We start from the raw sequence: 20230 nt of genomic DNA on the forward strand, positions 1-20230 counted from the left end.
GCTCGGGTGGAGCATAAACGCTGGCATAGACCAATTGGGCCGAATGGCCTGTTTCTGTGCTGTAGGCTCAAGTAACTCAATGTAATGTAACTATCTGGGTTCACACGTGAAGAATGGCCATTGGTGATATACCAGAAGGTGACTGGCACTTGTGGAATTGTACCCTAGCAAGGAGTCGTTGCCTTCAGAAGAAACTTCAAGGTTTGTGAATAGAGAGGAGAAAGATTTATATTTATAGCACTTTACCACAGCTCTTAGAAATGTCTATGTGCAATGAATTACTTTGAGCTTCGGTGAGCATTATGAAATAGTTAATTTTCAAATGTATTGAGATTTGGATGTCTATCAATATTATGTGAATAGGACAAGGATCAAGAGTCCAGTGAAATGTTACAGGGGAGTGGTTAATTATTATGCCTTACCCCAACTTCTTCATTTGGAACTTGCTCAGCATTGCTCTCCATATGGTGCTGCTCTTGTTCTCCATTGTTTAGTGATGGGAGATCTCCTTGACCATCTACACCTTCTTGCTTTGTGGGTGCTACATTAGTTCCACCTATCTCCACCGAAAGGGACTGCAGACAAAGTGACTCAGGTTGATCCTCTTGTCTTGGGCATGTATCTGAAGGTGGGATTATTGGGGTTTCAGACTTTGGGTTAAATGCAGTAACGTCCTCTGGAGGAGGTTCAGTGTTTGATGGGTGAAGAGATTCACAGAACGAACCAGTGTCACTGCAGGCAGAGTCTCGCATTAGAGGCCAGGCTTCTGAGGTGTCTCCACCGAAAGAGGAGGTAAAGACATCAAGGAGAGAGGGCATTATTTCTCCACCACAGTCTATGTTCCTGTGTGTGATAGAAAGTATATCACAGTTAACATACTGGTCAATAAAGGCCAATGGTATACTTACATTGCTAAACATGTTTCATACAGTATGGCTGCAATCAGTGACACAGTGGTACTGGAGATCAAACCTTCATCTCCCTGTGCCTTGACACCATGAGAGTACGCCCATATATGTGCCAAAAATGTCACAAAGAACTGTGAGAAGAAGTGTTTTGAGTATTACACAGTAGGCTTTCTTGATAACTGTGTAACTGGTTACAAATAGGCAATTTAATTAAATATATATTACTCATAAAAAGCCTCATGCTGTCAATAAATTTAGAGTTGCATCAATTGTCACAAGATTTTAATGTTGAATTCAGGGTATCTTATTGAAATATGTTTATTCTTTAGGTACTTTAGAATTGAAGTTACAGGGTCTAAAAATTCTTATGGATATGCTACCTGTTTGCTCAACTAAGATACAAATAGAGGACAGGATGCTGTGATGGCTTAGTGCACTGTCCTTTCAGCCATGGGACAGGGGTTCAAATCCAGCTCAATCTGATGGACGATACTGTAAGTGGGTGAAATTGGTCTTCGGTGGTGGTGCAAAATGGGCGATAGCGAACAGGCAGCCCATTTTACACTCCGCCCGACTTTACTGAAGATAATGGAAAAGAAAATGGGGTGGGGTATAAACGGGCTGCCGATTCGTTATTGCCCATTTTGCACTAGTGTTGAAGACCAATTTCATCTCCTTAAAGTTCTAAAATAAATCAGATTTAGCAGTCTCAATCCAGTACCTGCTGGGACAGCACAGAATGAGCACTTTTTTAGTAGCAATTAAGATGGCTGGCATGGTAAGTTGAATACCATGCGGCATGCTTTTCAAAGGATGGAATTGGGGTAGTCTTTAGTAAACCTTCTGAGTATTCTGTTCTGCAGCATTAACATTCTCACCTTGATGAATACAATATCTATCTATTACATATTAAATTCAGTACGTGGGGTCAGTGTTTCATTAAGAACTCATTATATGTATCTAAAGTACCTGTTACTCCTGTACTGTGGATAGGTCGTACTGTGCTAGGTATTTTCAATGTTAAAAGTGTCTTATTGTGTGGTACACAATAACTGCTATGTTATAAAAGTATATCACACAATGATCGCTCAATCTGGCCACCGGGTTCCCAAAAATCACTCAAAATGCTTTCTGAAAGTTTTATTCATCTGCCTCTTTTTTTTCTCAGTAACTGAAACTTCTAACATCCAAAATATGGGTTAAATGTAAATTATTATTTTTTAAAAATTACATATTTCACTGGACCTAATTTCCCAGGATGTGTCAGTACTATTCAGCCAGCTGTACCAATGGGATATTATTATTTATCTCTAGCTGTTTCTGCCCAGTAACTTTTCCTCAAATCATTTTGAAAAACAAGACACATTTTAAAAGCTTTACTGAGTTAAAATTTTTACTGAATTTTTTTTTTAAGTGCGTGAAAGTGTGCATACGTCAGAGATGTATAACAGTCTTCTGATGATACACCTATTGTAGCTTTTGTTTTACATTAAACTGAGAGAGAAGGAGGCCATGAGAGAGAGTGTCTTTCTTCATTTATTGCTACTTCAATTAAAAAACATTTATTGAATTTTGAAGCCATCTAATTAATTGAAGCCATCTAATTTGAAAAGGACAATACTAATCACATACACCTGCGACACTGAGATCCTAAATGGCAATTGATACTAGCTCAATTGCTAAATTTAAATCTGAGATAGATAGCTTTTTGGCAAACAGAGGTATTAAGGGATATGGGCCAAAGGCAGGTATATGGAGCTAGATCACAGATCAGCCATGATCTTATCAAATGGCGGAGCAGGCACGAGGGGCTGAATGGCTTACTCCTGTTCCCATGTTCCTAATTTCTAATATCTGAGACAGAGGGAGAAAGAGACATAAATAGAGTGAAAAGCAGACAAGTTGTTTCTTTTCTCATTCTAAGTTGAATTTTGAAAGCAAACAAACCCTCTTTAAGGGAAACATATAGGAAGGGAGGGTTGAAGGGGGAGAGGAGGAGGGAAACTGGTTGAGGGTGATGGGCCTCTTACCTCTCAGCATCCACTCTTGGGCAGAGTGATTGGAAGTGGGGGGAGAGTGAATGTAGGGTTATGGGTGAGATGAGTGACAGTGGAGCAAGGAGTAGGGGAGTGTACAAGGGTTGCTTTGGTAGTCCAAAGGGGACGTGGTTGGTGTAGTAATAAGTATGAGGAGATGGTGAGAGTGGGAATGGGTAGTAGGAAGCTGAAGTGGTAGGGGATACGATGGAATGAGAGGGTAAGGGGAAGCATGAGTGATTGAGGGAGGGGATGGGAAGGGAGCCGCTTAGGGCTGCATTTTCCTTGCATCTCTCACCCCAAATGCAGCTTGCAGCTGTTGGTGGCTCCTATCCCTGCCACACAACACTATGCCAAGGAAAGAAAAGAAGAAAAAGACAGAGAAAGAAGCAGAAGAGTACAAAGAGAGAAGCAAAAACAGTTAAAGTGTGAGAAGCAGCAGAGAAGAGAAAGAGAGAAACATAAGCAAAAGAAGAGAGACAATCAGCACCACAAAGACACCAGGGACAGGAAAGAAAGTGACTATATTCCGTGACAACAGGAGATTAACTAGTTAGCACTAAAAAAATTACTAAGATGAATGCTATCTGGGTGAACTGGATGAGAAATTGCTATAACCAGTCAAGTAGATTACTGTTGGACATGACTTTCCGCTATTACCTTTTATGATGCACAGATCCAGATGGAGGGTAGCAGCTATCACTACTGTACTCCAGACTGCAGGTGTCATCAAAACAACAAGATGGAACCAGTTGAACAGGCCCTAAGAGAAAAAAAGTACAATCAATGCAGTCGGTCAATAAACAGAACACATCTTGAATGAGGGACACATTTAGCTGGGTGAGGTGATCGACGTAGAAAACGCTTACCTCTAGTCATCTCTAACTATAGAAACCTTGGAAAAAGACTATATTTTGTAATGTCACTCTGGAATCTTCACTGAATGTTTTGAGCGTAAAGGGAGTGGAACCTGAGCTGATGCCACTCAAAAAACAGCCCAGGAAGCTTTCCATTTTCTTCTTGTTGGTTCCAGGATGAGAAAGAGTGCTCCTCCTGGGCCCCCCCAAAAAGCCCTGGCCCACTGTTGGCCCGTTAGAGCCCCGCCACAGAAATAACCCTCACAGACTCAAGATTTCCTGCCCAACCAGAACCAGCTAGCTGCAACAGAGAGCCCGTTTGGTGCCCAGGGCTTGCCAGTGAACTACCAATGAGGCCAGGCCTTCACTGACTTTGCCCCCATTTTGAGCACTGCTTAAAAACCGCCTCCTGTGTCTCTTTTGGCTTATCTGTGGCCCCTTCAACTGCTGCTGCTGCTGATCCAGTCTTCCTTCATCCTCCATCTTGAGAAGAGCCAAAGAAATACCCAGAGGAATGCCCATGGTGTGGGTCGAGTTGTCTAGGCCGGTTAAGGCGACTGGACTTTTTGGGGTGAAAAAGTATAGTTTCCAAATAAATGTAAAGAAAAGGCTGCTCCACTCCACATTAAACAAGAGTAAACAGAAATTTTAAGACTCTTAAAGGTGAACAAAAATGTAAAAAAAAATAAACTAGTGTAACAAAGAACAAGCAACAAGTTCTGAGCAATGAGTACACCTTTAATAGTTTCCGGTGGCTGCTGTGTTGGTCTGCCCTTCGCTCCAGTTTTTTTTTGGGCACACCAGCATGACATTGCATCAACAGCGCAAATAGGGCAATTTCCAGGGCAACCCTTACATGACCCCAAATCGCCCCAAATGCACCTAGACATGGGCACTGCCCCATGAAGTAGTACAAGGATTTTTGTTCACCTGGCACAGAGCTAGAGCAAAACTTGGCACAGTTGCAGAACGAGCGTGGGGATCAAAATACCATTATTCTGCTCTCTGTGCCACATTTGTGTCTGTGCAGCTGGCACGAGGGAGTGCAATTTCAGACCCTAGGAGTCCTCGCAACTGTGTTGTCACATTTGATTTAGCACTGTTGTGAGCTATATTTTTATTTAAAAATCATGGTTTATAAAATCAATTTAAAAATCCTGGAAAATCCTACGGTTCATATTCCAGCAATTCCTTCTGTTATAAAAGGCCTTTGTTAGGTCTCAGTAACAACACACAGCTGTTTTATGGACAATTAATGGTACAGTACTTGTCCTGTGCTGGCACATACTTTCAAAATTACCAACACCAGTAATTCTGTTGGCAGTGTGGGAAGATCCAAGACAGCTTCAGAAGCAAAAAAACATACGCAGTTAAAACATGACTCATGAATTCAATTAATATACTGTACCATATTAAGATTTGATCATCTTTGAACAACTTTTACAGATGAATTGATATTTAAGCATTGTGTTCCTATCAAATCCCTCATTGTTATTTTCTCCCTCTCCATAGGTCTTTTTGAACTATGATCAAAAGGGGCAGGCTGATGGCCTACTCCCAAGGTCCCTATGAAAGCCGCTCTGTAATTGTTTCCTTGGAGGTACAAGAATCTGTCTGCATGACTCAGTCCCCAGTTTTTCCTCCCTCCCTGAGAAGGCAGTTGCAAGCTATTTGGTTAGCATCATCCCCAACAATGTGGCTGAGGTCAAGAACTTCCTATTGAGGAATTCTGCAAGGATGCCCATAGTCTCCCGAAGATTACTCAATGCCGTGCATACTTGTCCAGTATAACTGTGAAATACTAAGAAAAGGTTGAAGAGACTTCATTATAACTGTTGTGAATGCTACTCTATGAACAGCTACCATAAGGAGGCCAAGGCAGGCGACGTTAATCCCCACCTCCACTTCCAAGATGAAACGTTATGCTTTATGCAGGAGAGTCTGTAGTAACTCGATCAAAAGGGACAAGCACTGAGCCAGCCAGGTTCAAATGACAAATAAGATAATTGTTTACTACAAAAAGTGGTATGCACTTAATTTTGGACAAACACCAGGGATCTTGTCGAGGGAACCGAGACAGTGGCATTAATTAAATTTGTTGTTAGGTTTTATAAATCATGGAGAAATCAACAAATACAGTATTTCTTCCAGCAAGCTGGTAATGTTTTATGCTCCTATTAACGACGTACCCACAAACACAATGAAAGTTGTGATTTTTGCAATGCCACTATCCACACATTCATCTCACGTTGCACATAAAAGGTGATGGTCTACTGTCTTAAACACTTAAGGGATGTACTTAGGAGAAACCACATCATCCAACTACAATGAAAGTGTCGACAAGTCTCCTCTAATAAAGCAGTCCTCTGGGGATCCTTTCTTTACACCTACCACAAGCCTGCGCTGGACCTTGTTGACAGTGTGTGCAGGTTCGTGTACTCAGATTAATCCTCTGCCTGTCAAAGGATGACAGTTCCGCCCCATTTAACTGAACATCCTGTAGTCTCATTGACCCTTTGAAGAGGGAAAAAAAGAGATACAATAAAAATTTGTGTTTTATGACAGGTCTTAATAATTCCCACACACTTTTTCAATGGCCCATACTCTCCCTATATGGCCCGCATATATTTTGTTGTCATTGATTTATTGACTGTGACCACTATATTTTTTCAAATACCTAGTATTTCTAAGGTCAGACCAACAGAAGCAGTGTTTTGAGAAAAACAGTGACCCAGACTACAAACCCATTAACATGAATAGAACTGTTTTAGTTTTTCCTTTTTTAAAAAAACAATGTAACATACCAATGATTACCAGTTTTTCCACAAAACACTAACAGACACTAGAAATGAGTTAGACTGGTCAGGCTTTGCATGTTTCCAACATACTCACTGTGATGCTGTAATAAACATGAATATTACAAAAGAATCAGGACTTTTTGTAAAGGACATTACCAGCAACATTCTAGACAGCTGTGTTAATCTAACCCTGAGTTACCCCAAATGAGACCACAAAAACATCATTTTGTGAAGAAAGATAAAAAATGATTTAAATAAACATCAGTTTCACAACCAACATTTTAAGAACTTTCTAAATCCGTACGTTTTAATTAATTTGAAGGTCAATCCTCATCCTAAATATAAGCAGTTCGGGGCCTTTGCAATCTTTTCTGCACATCAATGCCATATTGCATCAGACTACTGCACATGGTTGATCTAATGGAGTTGGTCACTTCACTGGGAACTTTGTTCAGACATAGAGACAGTCTTAATATAATCTAATTGAAAACATTCCTTCTTCACGAAGAACATTTTTTAAGTTTAGAGGAGTCTTCTCAGCCAGGCCTGGACCCAATCACTGTGTGTTACACAGGTCATCTGCCTCCCAGATCAATCTGTAAAATACACAACATGTTTGTGTAGGTATAATAAAACTGCTGTCTATGGGTGGTCTGCATCGTTGTGCTTGATGTTAATGGGTGTTTAGTGGCTGTTTATCGGCAGCTTCAAATCCAATTGCAGATGTTGCTTGTGCAAAAGAAAAATGTTGCATTTTTCTGCCTATTGGGAGCAGCACTGTTAATTGTATTTGGTTAAATGAGAAACCAAGAAGAAAAGGAGATTTCCCCCTTAACTCATTCAAGGCACACTCCCGTTATGAGATCATTTAACTACACTAACGTACTACAGTTATAATGACATTATTTGAACCCTGAAGACAAATGGACAGGAATAAGCTCGACAGATGTGCTATACGTACAATGCATATGCCCAACCGTGCAAACTCATTCCCCCATTGTTGTCCCTTTTTTGGTCTGTCTGTATGGGAGAAAATACATTAGTGAGCCTCTTCACAGCTCTAGTTACAATATTGCTTTGTAGGGATAATAAGGAGAGCCTCACTTCCCAACTTCAGCCACTGAAAAATCACTATATGACCAACAGCTGACCAAATTAACCTTACATGGGGTAGGCAAGTTGTGGTTGTTGTTGGCACCTTTTGGTAGCAGCATTTAGTTAGATCACTGAATCAGATGCATTAACATTATAACCTAAACAGCTGAGATAGCAGGACTGGAATTATAGTAGGCCAGTTGCAGCAGTATCAAATTGAGCCTTTGGAAAGCACTTGCTATTGTCTTTGTGCCTATGGGTCCTGCTGCATTTGCAACTATACTTTTTATGCACATAGATTGGGAGGTTTCACGTGTCTTGATTAAAAGTGGAGGCAATTTATAAACTGGTGAGCAGTTTCCAATTTTTCCCCTTCCTCTCCTGAAGGTGATGACTCATCCAGGGTACATTTACATTGGCACCAATAGCCCACTGGTCCCTCACACAACTGCACATTCTTCATATGTGCGCTAACTGTTCACAGTTCTATTTGACATGAACGATAAGTTACTCAGTTCAATCCAGTCCTCAAATCCATTCATATACAGTTCCCAGCAGGAGTCACTGGCTTTCGATCAAAAGTGGCTGTATGTTTCCCTCTCTCAGGCACAAGGATGCTTTTGCCAATTTTAGCACCTTTCCTCGCCTTAGCTGAGATCAGTTAGCTCACCAAAGACCAGGGATTATACCTGTGACTTTCTGGGTCTGTACAGCTTCACCCCACACTAAGCAATGCATTTATCAATTCAGCCATTTCAGGAGGTCAGAAACATTGTTATAACACAAACTTACAACTGGGTTTTTTCTCCATAAATTGCTTCTTGCAGTAGATGATACACAGGATGAGGAGAGCCAGCAGAACCATGGCCAAAGCACTGCATATAACAGCTGCCAATGCAGTGTCACGAGGGCTGGAGGCAGTCGATGGGATCTTCACCAGGTTTACTCTAGTGCTACCTAAAAATGAGAACAAATGGAAAGGATTATTAGGAATAAGTACAAGACTTCAACACCTTCAATCCCACACTTCGGCCAGAAATCAGAACTGTACTAATTTATGTTCTGAAGCACCCATGTCTACATGGATGCACTCCTAATGTTCAGAGCAGATAACGTTTTAATCTTTTTTTCATTCATACGTTAGGATGATTTAGTAAAAGTTTCAAATTCCAAACTCTTCTCAGTTCATACCTCATAATTTTAGTTGAAAGGATTTTATGATCTAATTGCGATCAATACATACAGGTCTGGAAATTCCTAGGCCCCCTGCTCCGCTGGTGCAAATGTGGCAGAATGGAACCCCCCGCCTGCCCTGGCCCAGGGCCAGAGGCTCCATTCCATATCTTGAGCATGGAGTCATTTGCATATCTGGAGTGGGCCGCCACTGCCTGAGCCAATCCACCCTTTGATAGCTGTGCCGTGCCTCTGCCTGAAGTTTCCACCCCATGAGACTCAAAATTTAGCCACAATATTTCCTTTTTGCCTTAAACATAAAGTTGGAAACAATGATTTGCTAGTAATATGGTGGATATATAATTTTGTGTACAGACAAAGCTGTGTGTAATTCTAAATGTGCGAGAAACTTGGGAAAATCAGGCCCAGTGTGCTGATTTTCAGATTGTGTTTGGAAGATAACTGTGTGAGGACAAACTTTATGTGGTAACTTTTTATAACTCTGGAACAGTGTAAACACAACTGCACATGCACCATGTTTTAAACTCACAATCTGCAAGTTTATTTTTTGACCTGCATGCCTTTCCCAGTGGCTGGACAAGTTACATAAAAGTCAGCAAAGTAAATAACCCGTGCACGGGTGAGCTGAACCTCTCAGCTTGTCACCAGAAAAGATGGTGGGTTTTGCCTCTGGTGACAGTGGTTGAATTACCATCTGAAGGCACTGGCAAAACCTATCACTTTAGGCAGGTTGTGGCATCTTCACGGTAGAAACACGATCTCATTTGCCACTGAAATCAAGCTGGCTTTGGGAGAACATAGTATAATGCTTCACTCAACTGAATGGGAGGGTTGTAGCTAAACACTTCACATTATATCTAGAAATAAACTTTAGTTCCAGGTAGTACAGTTTAATTTGTTAAATATACTGCAGATAAGGACATAATTGTTCTGGAGAGAGTGCAGAGAAGATTTACAAGGCTTAAAATTGCAGCTACAAGGAGAGATTGGATAGCCTGGGGTTGTTTTCCTTGGCAGAGGAGGCTGAGGGGAGACTTGTAAACAATTTTACAACACCAAGTTATAGTCCAGCAATTTTATTTTAAATTCACAAGCTTTCGGAGGCTACCTCCTTCCTCAGGTGAACGATGTGGAAATGAGAGACTTGATTGAGGTGTACAAAATTAAGAGGGGCCCAGGTAGAGTGGACAGGAAGTACCTGTTTCCCCTAACGGAGAGTTCAAGAACAAGAGGACATAGATTTAAGCTGATTGGCGGAAGGATTAGAAGGGACATGAGGAAAAACTTTTTTACCCAGAGAGTGGTGGGTGTATGGAATGCACTGCCCGAATTGGTGGTAGAGGCAGGGACCCTCAACTCTTTTAAAAAGTACCTGGACCTGCACCTAAAGTGCTGTACGGACCGGGTGCTGGAAGGTGGGATTAGAATGGGCACCTGGTTGTTCTTCGAGCCGGTGCGGACATGATGGGCCGAATGGCCCCCTTCTGTGCTGTATCTTTTCTATGGTTCTATAATAGAAACAGTGCCAAACTCGAGGGCAGGGTGCAAAACCGTTTGGAGCTAGGGTCCAGATACGCATGTCAAAAACAAGTGTCAAAACCAATGAGTGCCAAAACCAGTCTGATTATGCAGAAATGCGAGCTCCTACACATAGAACATGCAGCCCCCACCATATACAAAAATTCAAACCCCCACACACAAAAAAGCGAGGAGCTCCCATACATACAGGTAAAACAAGACTTTTCACACACAAAAGCTGAAATTGCCTATACACAAAAGATTGAAGCCCACCACCCTCTTTGCCTCCTTCTCCTCTCCTGAGGCCTAAAGACTAGGATGCTTCATCCTCAGTGCTTTACCTTGCAAGGGCTGAAGGATTGGTAAAGGCTGATTGGTGCAAAAAGCTGCTCCTTGATTGGTCTAAATCCATTGGTCTTTTCCACTCTTCCAGTGTTGGGAAGCACAAAGGGCTGAAGCTGAGCCAAAGTTGAATTTGTTTTTGTGCACAAATATGCAAAGATGAAAGGAACCTTAAAAAATTAATGGCCCAGTTGAAAGGAGCTCATGGGCTTGGCCCATGGTTCATGGCTGTGACAACCATCCCCATCCCCCACCGATCTAGGTCACAAGAAGTTTCAACCAAAGCAAAAACTTATCTCGAACCATTAGTTTAATCAGTAAAATAGGCACAATAGTAATTACTGAAGAATGAAGGGCATTGGATGAGTGGTTAATACTACACTATGATTACCAGTTAAAGTCACTGCAACATTGTAAAGTTTAGGAGAAAGCTGCTAATACTAACAAATATTGACTTTGGTTGAAGTTGATGGGGCACTGTTTATTTTTTATTGCAGACAGCACTGTTTCCCTTGTAAGTTCAACACTGTGTCAATGTCAAATCACTATTTGTTTTCTCAACTTGTTAAAATATCATGAAAGAATCTTGTGTTAAGAACCCCTTTGTTTGCTATTTCGAGCAAAATGGTAAACAATTCTAAAAGAATTCCTTTACAATTTTACTAGAAATACCAAACAGAAAAAAATCATAAATGTCGCCAGAGAGGAATCCTTACTCTTTAGTAATAACTTGTGCAGTGCTGGATGGGCAAAGTAATGAAAGTTCAGAACACTCAGGCTGATAATCCAGGCGTTCACAGAAAGAATAGTGATCCTAATTTCTCTTCTAAATATTTCTTTACCTACACTGGACCCCCATATCAGAGGCAGGGATTGCATTTTCACATTACTGCAGGCAGTGCCAGCATATCTTCCATTTACTCCAAAGTAGATAGAAGATATATCTTTCCTAGCAGCAAGCTGGCTGACTGGAAAACTCACAAGTGGCAAATAAGTTGAACTGCATTTGTTGTTTTTGTTAAAATAGAGGACAGAGGAATTTTGTATGAATGAACTAACATGATTGTTACTAATATTGCACAGTGCAACTTCAACCCAAAAGTCTGTTACCATTAGCCTTACGAATGCACATTGTGATATATATAGCTGCCCATCTCATATTTCATTTATAATAGCTTGAATAGATTTTTAATAGAAAAAATAATTTTTAATAGAAATCAAGTATTTTGTTTAGTTTTGTAGCTAAGTAAAATCAGTGGAGCCAAATGGAGTTAAAATACAGACCAGCCACAATCTAATTGAATGGCGGAACAGGCTCGAGGGTCTGAATGGCCTTCTCCTGTTCCTATGAGAGCAAGCATCTGACTAATGTAAACTGGGCAATTTTCATTAATTGTTTTGAGGTTGGAAAACGAACAAGCAAGTTTAAACACTATTTTCTGAAGTGTGTGTTTGGCCTGCAGTTACACCCAAAATGAGACCTGTCTATGTACTTTCTGAAAGATGACAGGTAGAATCTTGAACTAGGATAGGTAATAACTGAGGCTGAAGTTGACTCATGAGAATTCTTGTAAACTCCTTAGAAATTTTCAAAACAAAAAAAGTAAAATGATTAAAGACATTGTCCGAGTTCATCTCTTTGAGTTTAGATTTTTAAGAGGGCTATCCACTATTCAGTGGGAGGATGTCACCACAGTGTACTTGTTGAGATCGAAGATAATGCGCCTGGCACCAGTCTCCAGTTTAGACCAGTTAACTCAGTACAGACCAGGGAGCAAACCTGCCTGGTGTTATGGTTCATACGGTGCTTTGACCCAGTGTGTCGGGCAAGCTTTCTTTCACAGAACACTCGAAATGCTGGCTTTGCTGCAAATTTACAATATTCTTAAAAGAACATAATGACTCTCAAACTTGTTAACCTTTTTTGAGGTGGGGGGGTGTGGTTGAATAAATGCTATCTCAGCCCTCAAAGGTTTACATGTTTGAAGCATTGCAAGGCAAAAAAAAATTCTGTTATTAAAAACGCCTCAGTTTAAGAACACTAAATCCTACATGAATGTAATCTCAGTATTCACAGGTCTGGCTGCATACCATCTGTGTAATCATTTCAACAAAACAGTTGGTGTTTGGCCTTGGAGGCATAGTCTTGCAGATGAAAATCCTGTGGATTGCAACAAAGAAGTCTGCTTTAAAAAATGTAGAGAACAAGAAAAAGATCTTTGTTGATGAAACTGTAAGATTTTATTAACTATTTATTTGTTATTTGTTAGAAACCTAAAATCCTGATTGGTTGTCCTTTCTAACAGCACAGGTAGTAACTCGCAGAACTACTGTGTTATGTAGGTGATTACAACAATGTAAGAATATGGGGTTGTGAATTATGCTTTCTTGTCTGTGACTTGTAACTGTAACTGAATGATCCTATACTGGTGCTTTAGGCAAAGTCATTATGTTATTTTGCCTGTTGCTTTTCACAAAAAACAACATGTATAGGCTCATCTGTGTGTTCACTCTTCAAATTGCTAGGGTTTGCAAATACAAAACTTTCTCCTTACACAAAGATGATTAAATACTGTAGCACTGAATGCTAACAGCAAGATATATGTAGTGCCCCAAATAAGGGACTCAAACCCTAATGAAGAAATTAAGTTCAAGCCCAAGCTACAGTTTATCATAATTTTCTAATCATTTCGGTAGTTTGATAAATTTCTTCCTGCCAGTGTCCTCTTTAATCATCCCAGCAGTGATTTATCTCAATAAGATGAAATCTTATAATCTGTGCTCTTTATAGAGTTAAATCAAATAGAATGTACAATTATGTGTTTTGTTGTTTAATTAGCCTTTGTGGTCGATGGTGACAGATGGGCATAGAGCTTCTAACCTCAAAGGAAATGACAGTGTCCAAGAGCTGGTGTGTAGTAAAAGGGCAAAGAAATGCTACCGGGAGACAACAGAGCAGGCAGAGGTGTTCTGTTGGAGAGTGGAAGCCTACCTTTATAGAAACGTAGAAACTAGGAGCAGGAGTAGGCCATTCAGCCCTTCGAGCCTGCTTCGCCATTCAATATGATCATGGCTGATCCTCTATCTCAATACCATATTCCCGCTCTCTCCCCATACCCCTTGATGCCTTCTGTGTCTAGAAATCTACCTATCTCCTTCTTAAATATATTCAGTGACCTGGCCCCCACAGCCTTCTGTGGTAGAGAATTCCACAGGTTCACCACCCTCCTGAGTAAAGAAATTTCTCCTCATCTCAGTCCTAAATGTCCTACCCCGTATCCTGAGGCTATGACCCCTCGTTCTAGACCCCCTAGCCAGGGGAAACATCCTCACTGTATCCAGTCTGTCTAGCCCTGTCAGAATTTTATATGTTTCAATGAGATCCCCTCTCATTCTTCTAAACTCTAGTGAATATAGGCCTAGCCGACCCAATCTCTCCTCATACGACAGTCCTGCCATTCCAGGAATCAGTCTGGTGAACCTTTGCTGCACTCCCTCTATGGCAAGTATATCCTTTCTTAGGTAAGGAGACCAAAACTGCACACAATACTCCAGGTGTGGTCTCACCAAGGCCCTGTATAACTGCAGTAAGACATCATCCTTGCTCCTGTACTCAAATCCTCTTGCAATGAAGGCCAACATACCATTTTCCTTTCTAACTGCTTGCTGCACCTGCATATTTGCTTTCAGTGACTGGTGTACAAGGACACCCAGGTCCCTTTGCACATCAACATTTCCCAATCTATCACAATTTTAATAATACTCTGCCTTTCTGCTTTTCCTTCCAAAGTGGATAACTTCACATTTATCCACTTTATACTGAATCTGCCATGTATTTGCCCACTCACTCAACTTGCCCAAATCGCCTTGAAGCCTCTAAGCATCCCCCTCACAACTCACAATCCCACCTAGTTTTGTGTCATCAGCAAACTTGGAAATAATACATTTGGTTCCCTCATCCAAATCATTGATATATATTGTGAATAGCTGGGGCTCAAGCACTGATCCGTGCGGTACCCCACTAGTCACTGCCTGCCACCCCGAAAAAGACCCATTTATTCCTACTCTCTGTTTCCTGTCTGTTAACCGATTTTCAATCCATGCCAGTATATTACCACCAATCCCATGTGCTTTAATTTTGCACACTAACCTCTAATGTGAGACTTTATCAAAGGCCTTCTGAAAATCCAAGTACACCACATCCACTGGTTCTCCCTTATCTATTCTACCTATTCTATGCACTCAGATAAAGGAAAAGACACTTGCAGAGAAATAATTGCTTTGATATTAACTTTTATTCTCATGATGGGACTCAAAGGGTGACATTGAATGTTCAAACAGCATACCCAGGGACATTGGTGTCAGCCACCAAATGAAAACGGGGTAAACTGGCTGAGCTTCCCAAAATGTCTCTTATAATCAAAAAATGCATTCTTTTTAAAAGCCTTGTATTTGGAAATTTGACAAACTCCTGTCCAGTTGACAGCAGCAGTATCACAGAGAGCAGGACCAACCGTGAACATGCAAAAGGAGAGAGGGGAATGAATTATAGTACAAACCTTTCCATATCTAGAACTGCTCTTGTGAGGCTCTGCGCTTGGTACAGAGCCTCACAAAATTAACCTTGCATTCAAAATCCAGACTAAGGCAAATAATTTAAGAGTCCAGGCTCATCCGCAGTAAAAACAACAAGGAACAAAAGCTGCTTGTAGAAAGGGTCAATAGATAAACAATGTCTCAGGGTTGTGGAAGAACCCAAAATTAGCGAGCAGAGCCTCATCCACTGGAATGGCGCACATATATAGGCATTTCCAATCAGATAATCAGTTCACGCCACATAGTTCAATTAAAAAATATTTTGTGGTTCATTAAATTGATTTAAAAATCTAAACAAACAAGTCTTTAATGGATTCTGTAGCTAAGCTCAGGCTGTGCAGAAGTGGTTTAAATGATGTAATGTTTGAAAGGGAAAAAAGTGAATCAGCTGCTAACATTCTCGAGTTGGGTAAGGCCGACTTCAATGGGATGAGACAGAGACTGTCCACAGTAAACTGGGTAAATCTGTTAATGGGTAAAACGACTGATGATCAGTGGGAAATGTTTAAAGAAACATTTAACGAGATACAGAACCAGTTTATACCCCTGAGGGGCAAGAACTCTACTTGCCATAAAAAACCAGCCATGGACAACTAAAGAGGTAAGGGACAGTATAAGACATAAGGAAAGGGCATACAAAAAGGCAAAAAATGGCACAGATCCTGGCGAATGGGAAAGATACAAAGATCAACAAAGGGTCACAAAACAGATAGTAAGAGCTACAAAAAGAGAGTATGAAAAGAAACTTTCAAGGGATATCAAAACCAATATGAAGAACTTTTATAGTTATATTAGGAAAAAGGTGGTCAGGAGCAGTGTTGGCCCCTTAGAAACTGAAAGTGGGGATATTGTCATTGACAATGGGGAAACAGCGGACATGTTGAACGATTACTTTGCGTCAGTATTTACAGTAGAAAAAGAGGATAGCATGCCGGAAATCCCAAGAAAACTAATACTGAATCGGGGACAGGGCCTCGATAAAATTAACATAAGTAAAGCAACAGTAACAAAGAAAATAATAGCACTAAAGAGTGACAAATCCCCAGGACCAGATGGTTTCCCTTCCAGGGTTTTAAAGGAAGTAGGTGAGCACATTGCAGATGCCCTAACTATAATCTTTCAAAGTTCTCTAGATTCAGGAACTGTCCCTCTAGATTGGAAAATTGCACTCTACTTTTTAAGAAAGGAGAGAGAGGGAAACCGGGGAATTATAGACCAGTTAGCCTAACATCTGTTGTGGGGAAAATGCTGGAGTCTATAATTAAAGATAGGGTGACTGAACACCTCGAGAATTTTCAGTTAATCAGAGAGAGCCAGCATGGATTTGTAAAAGGTAGGTCGTGCCTGACAAACCTGATTGAATTTTTTGAAGAGGTGACTAAAGTAGTGGTCAGGGGAATGTCAATGGATGTTATTTATATGGATTTCCAGAAGGCATTTGATAAGGTCCCACATAAGAGACTGTTAGCTAAGATAGAAGCCCATGGAATCAAGGGAAAAGTACGGACTTGGTTAGGAAACTGGCTGAGCGAAAGGCGACAGAGAGTAGGGATAATGGGTAAGTACTCACATTGGCAGGATGTGACTAGTGGAGTCCTGCAGGGATCTGTCTTAGGGCCTCAATTATTCACAATATTTATTAACGACTTAGATGAAGGCATAGAAAGTCTCATATCTAAGTTTGCCGATGACACAAAGATTGGTGGCATTGTAAGCTGTGTAGATGAAAACATAAAATTACAAAGCGATATTGATAGATTAGGTGAATGGGCAAAACTGTGGCAAATGGAATCCAATGTCGACAAAAGTGAAGTCATCCACTTTGGATCATAAAAGAATAGAACAGGGTTCTTTCTAAATGGTAAAAAGTTAAAAACAGTGGATGTTCAAAGGGACTTAGGGGTTCAGGTACATAGATCATTGAAGTGTCATGAACAGGTGCAGAAAATAATCAATAAGGCTAATGGAATGCTGGCCTTTATATCTAGAGGACTGGAGTACAAGGGGGCAGAAGTTATGCTGCAGCTATACAAAACCCTGGTTAGACCGCACCTGGAGTACTGTGAGCAGTTCTGGGCGCCGCACCTTTGGAAGGACATATTGGCCTTGGAGGGAGTGCAGCATAGGTTTACTAGAATGATACCTGGACTTCAAGGATTAAGTTATGAGGAGAGATTACACAAATTGGGGTTGTATTCTCTAGAGTTTAGAAGGTTAAGGGGTGATCTGATCGAAGTTTACAAGATATTAAGGGGAACAGATAGGGTGGATAGAGAGAAACTATTTCCGCTGGTTGGGGATTCTAGGAGTAGGGGGCACAGTCTAAAAATTAGAGCCAGACCTTTCAGGAGTGAGATTAGAAAACATTTCTACACACAAAGGGTGGTAGAAGTTTGAAACTCGCTTCCGCAAATGGCAATTGATACTAGCTCAATTGCTAAATTTAAATCTGAGATAGATAGCTTTTTGGCAACCAAAGGTATTAAGGGATATGGGCCAAAGGCAGGTATATGGAGTTAGATCACAGATCAGCCATGATCTTATCAAATGGCGGAGCAGGCACGAGAGGCTGAATGGCCTACTCCTGTTCCTATGTTGTGACAGTGAATGAATGTCCTGGCCATTTGCTTTAAACTCTTTTTCCAATTTCTCATTTTCTCTTCTTTCTTTAAAATCTTTCTCCCCCTCTTTAAGCTTTCCTAATTAAGTGGTAATCTGTTTCCGAGTCTCTGCCAGTACTGCTCTGTTAAACATCCACTGGAAGCACTTCAATATTACAAGAGTGTGGCCAACCCCAGATGATTGACACAAGTCATAATGTAAATGTCAGGAGCTTCAGGGAACCAATACCAGAGAAGACCCAGGAAATTGTGACCCTATCAATTTGCAGTTGGGTTAATGTTGCTTGTTCCTGCTGCTTGTGCGTGTTTGTGCTTTGGATCTCCGTGTTACTTAATGGAGCGGAGTATATCTAGGGACATTGGTGTCAGCCACCAAATGAAAACGGGGTAAAATGGTGCATGAAGGATGCAAACGGGAACAAAAAACCTGGTAAGTGTAAATGCATCTTAAAGAGGTGCGGGACACTTTTCCTCCATTTTTTCTTCGTTTCCCATCTCAAATGTGCTTAATGCCTCCCTCAACAGCGTTGTTGTTATCTGGAGCTTATCGTATAGGGAACTAAAGTCATAAACCTGCATCATTTTACTCCTTTGTGCAGCTTCCTATCCTTCTTTATTTTCCAGAAGCCTCACTTTCTGCTTGAGTAGCATTCCGTCATAATTCTTCACTGGCAATGGCTACACAATAACTCACTATGATTAGTCTGAGCTTATTGAGGTTGCTTGTGTGATATGGTTGGAAATCTATACCTTCCTTGAAAAGTATAGGAAAATACCGTTAAAAGATGTTGCAATTATTTGTGCTGCACTCATGGATTAACAAATTTATTTTATTCTACAGACTGTGTTCCCACACCTCTGGTATAAACTGAAGTAGTCGCATGATAAAAGGATCGCAGATCCTTCAATGTAATTTAAGTGGAGGTGAATCATCTGTGAAATAACGTTGGAGGAGAATCTGGCCTTTCCCATCATATACTTGTTTGCACAGGATTTGCACTGTGAGATTTACATACTATAATCTGCTGCAATTTAAAGGACTCGATCATAATTGTCATGTGTATTTGACTTTTTTTTCACCCTTGGATAATTTTTCATGCCTTTTATTAAGCAATTTTATCATCATATATATTTATATATATATATATATATATATATATAAAAAGTTGAAATGTCCACGTTCTTAATTGAATTAGCAAAAATCACGATGTAAATATTTGTAATAGAACCATCAAACCATAGAAAAGATACAGCACAGAAGGCGGCCATTCAGCCCATCGTATCCGCGCCGACTCGAAGAACAACCAGGTGCCCATTCTAATCCCACCTTCCAGCACCTGGTCCGTGGCCCTGCAGCTTACAGCACTTTAGGTGCAGGTCCAGGTACTTTTTAAAAGAGCTGAGAGTCTCTGCCTCTACCAGCAATTCGGGCAGCGAATTCCATACACCCACCACCCTCTGGGTAAAAAAGGTTTCTCCTCATGTCCCCTCTAATCCTTCTGACAATCAGATTAAATCTATGTCCTCTAGTTCTTGAACTCTCCACTAGGGGAAACAGGTACTTCTTGTCTACTCTATCTGGGCCCCTCTTAATTTTGTACACCTCAATCAAGTCACCCCTCAGCCTCCTCTGCTCCAAGGAAAACAACCCCAGCCTATCCAATCTCTCCTCGTAGCTGCAATTTTCAAGCCCTAGCAACATTCTTGTAAATCTTCTCTGCACTCTCTCCAGAGCAATTACGTCCTTCCTGTAATGTGGTGACCAGAACTGCGCACAATACTCCAGCTGTGGCCTTACCAGTGTTTTATACAGTTCCATCATTACACCCCTGCTTTTGTATTCTATACCTTGGCTAATAACGGAGAGCATTCCATATGCCTTCTTCACAACCTTATCTACCTGTACTGCCACCTTCAGGGACCTGTGCACATGCACTCCAAGGTCTCTCACTTACTCTAACCCTCTCAATATATTCCCGTATACTGCGTATTCCCTTTTACTGTTTGCCCTCCCTATGTGCATTACCTCACACTTCTCCGGGTTGAACTCCATTTGCCATTTTTCCGCCCACTCCACCAACCCATTGATATCTTCTTGGAGTCTACAGCTATCCTCTTCACCATCAACTACACGGCCAATTTTTGTGTCATCTGCAAATTTGCCAATCATGCCCCCTAATTCAATTCCAAATCATTAATGAATATTAAATGTTTAAATATCTACTTACGTAACAACCCTGACTGAAATAATCAGACCGAGTAGAA

At 40.8% G+C, this 20230-nt stretch overlaps 1 protein-coding gene across 3 annotated transcripts in view; it reads right to left on the reverse strand.

Moving 5' to 3' along the window:
• tnfrsf19 (tumor necrosis factor receptor superfamily, member 19) overlaps window positions 1–20230 on the reverse strand; it is a 68727-nt gene that overhangs the window by 4121 nt on the left and 44376 nt on the right. For all 3 annotated transcript variants that reach the window (XM_067986053.1, XM_067986052.1, XM_067986051.1), the window contains exons 6-9: window positions 8487–8651; window positions 6193–6315; window positions 3605–3707; window positions 423–843 (exon numbers count right to left, since the gene is read on the reverse strand). In XM_067986053.1, the coding sequence (XP_067842154.1) occupies window positions 423–843; window positions 3605–3707; window positions 6193–6315; window positions 8487–8651 (812 nt within the window). The remainder of the gene's footprint in view (window positions 1–422; window positions 844–3604; window positions 3708–6192; window positions 6316–8486; window positions 8652–20230) is intronic.

The sequence above is a fragment of the Heptranchias perlo genome, chromosome 6 (genome assembly GCF_035084215.1).
Source record: "Heptranchias perlo isolate sHepPer1 chromosome 6, sHepPer1.hap1, whole genome shotgun sequence".
In the NCBI taxonomy this organism is placed as follows: domain Eukaryota; kingdom Metazoa; phylum Chordata; class Chondrichthyes; order Hexanchiformes; family Hexanchidae; genus Heptranchias; species Heptranchias perlo.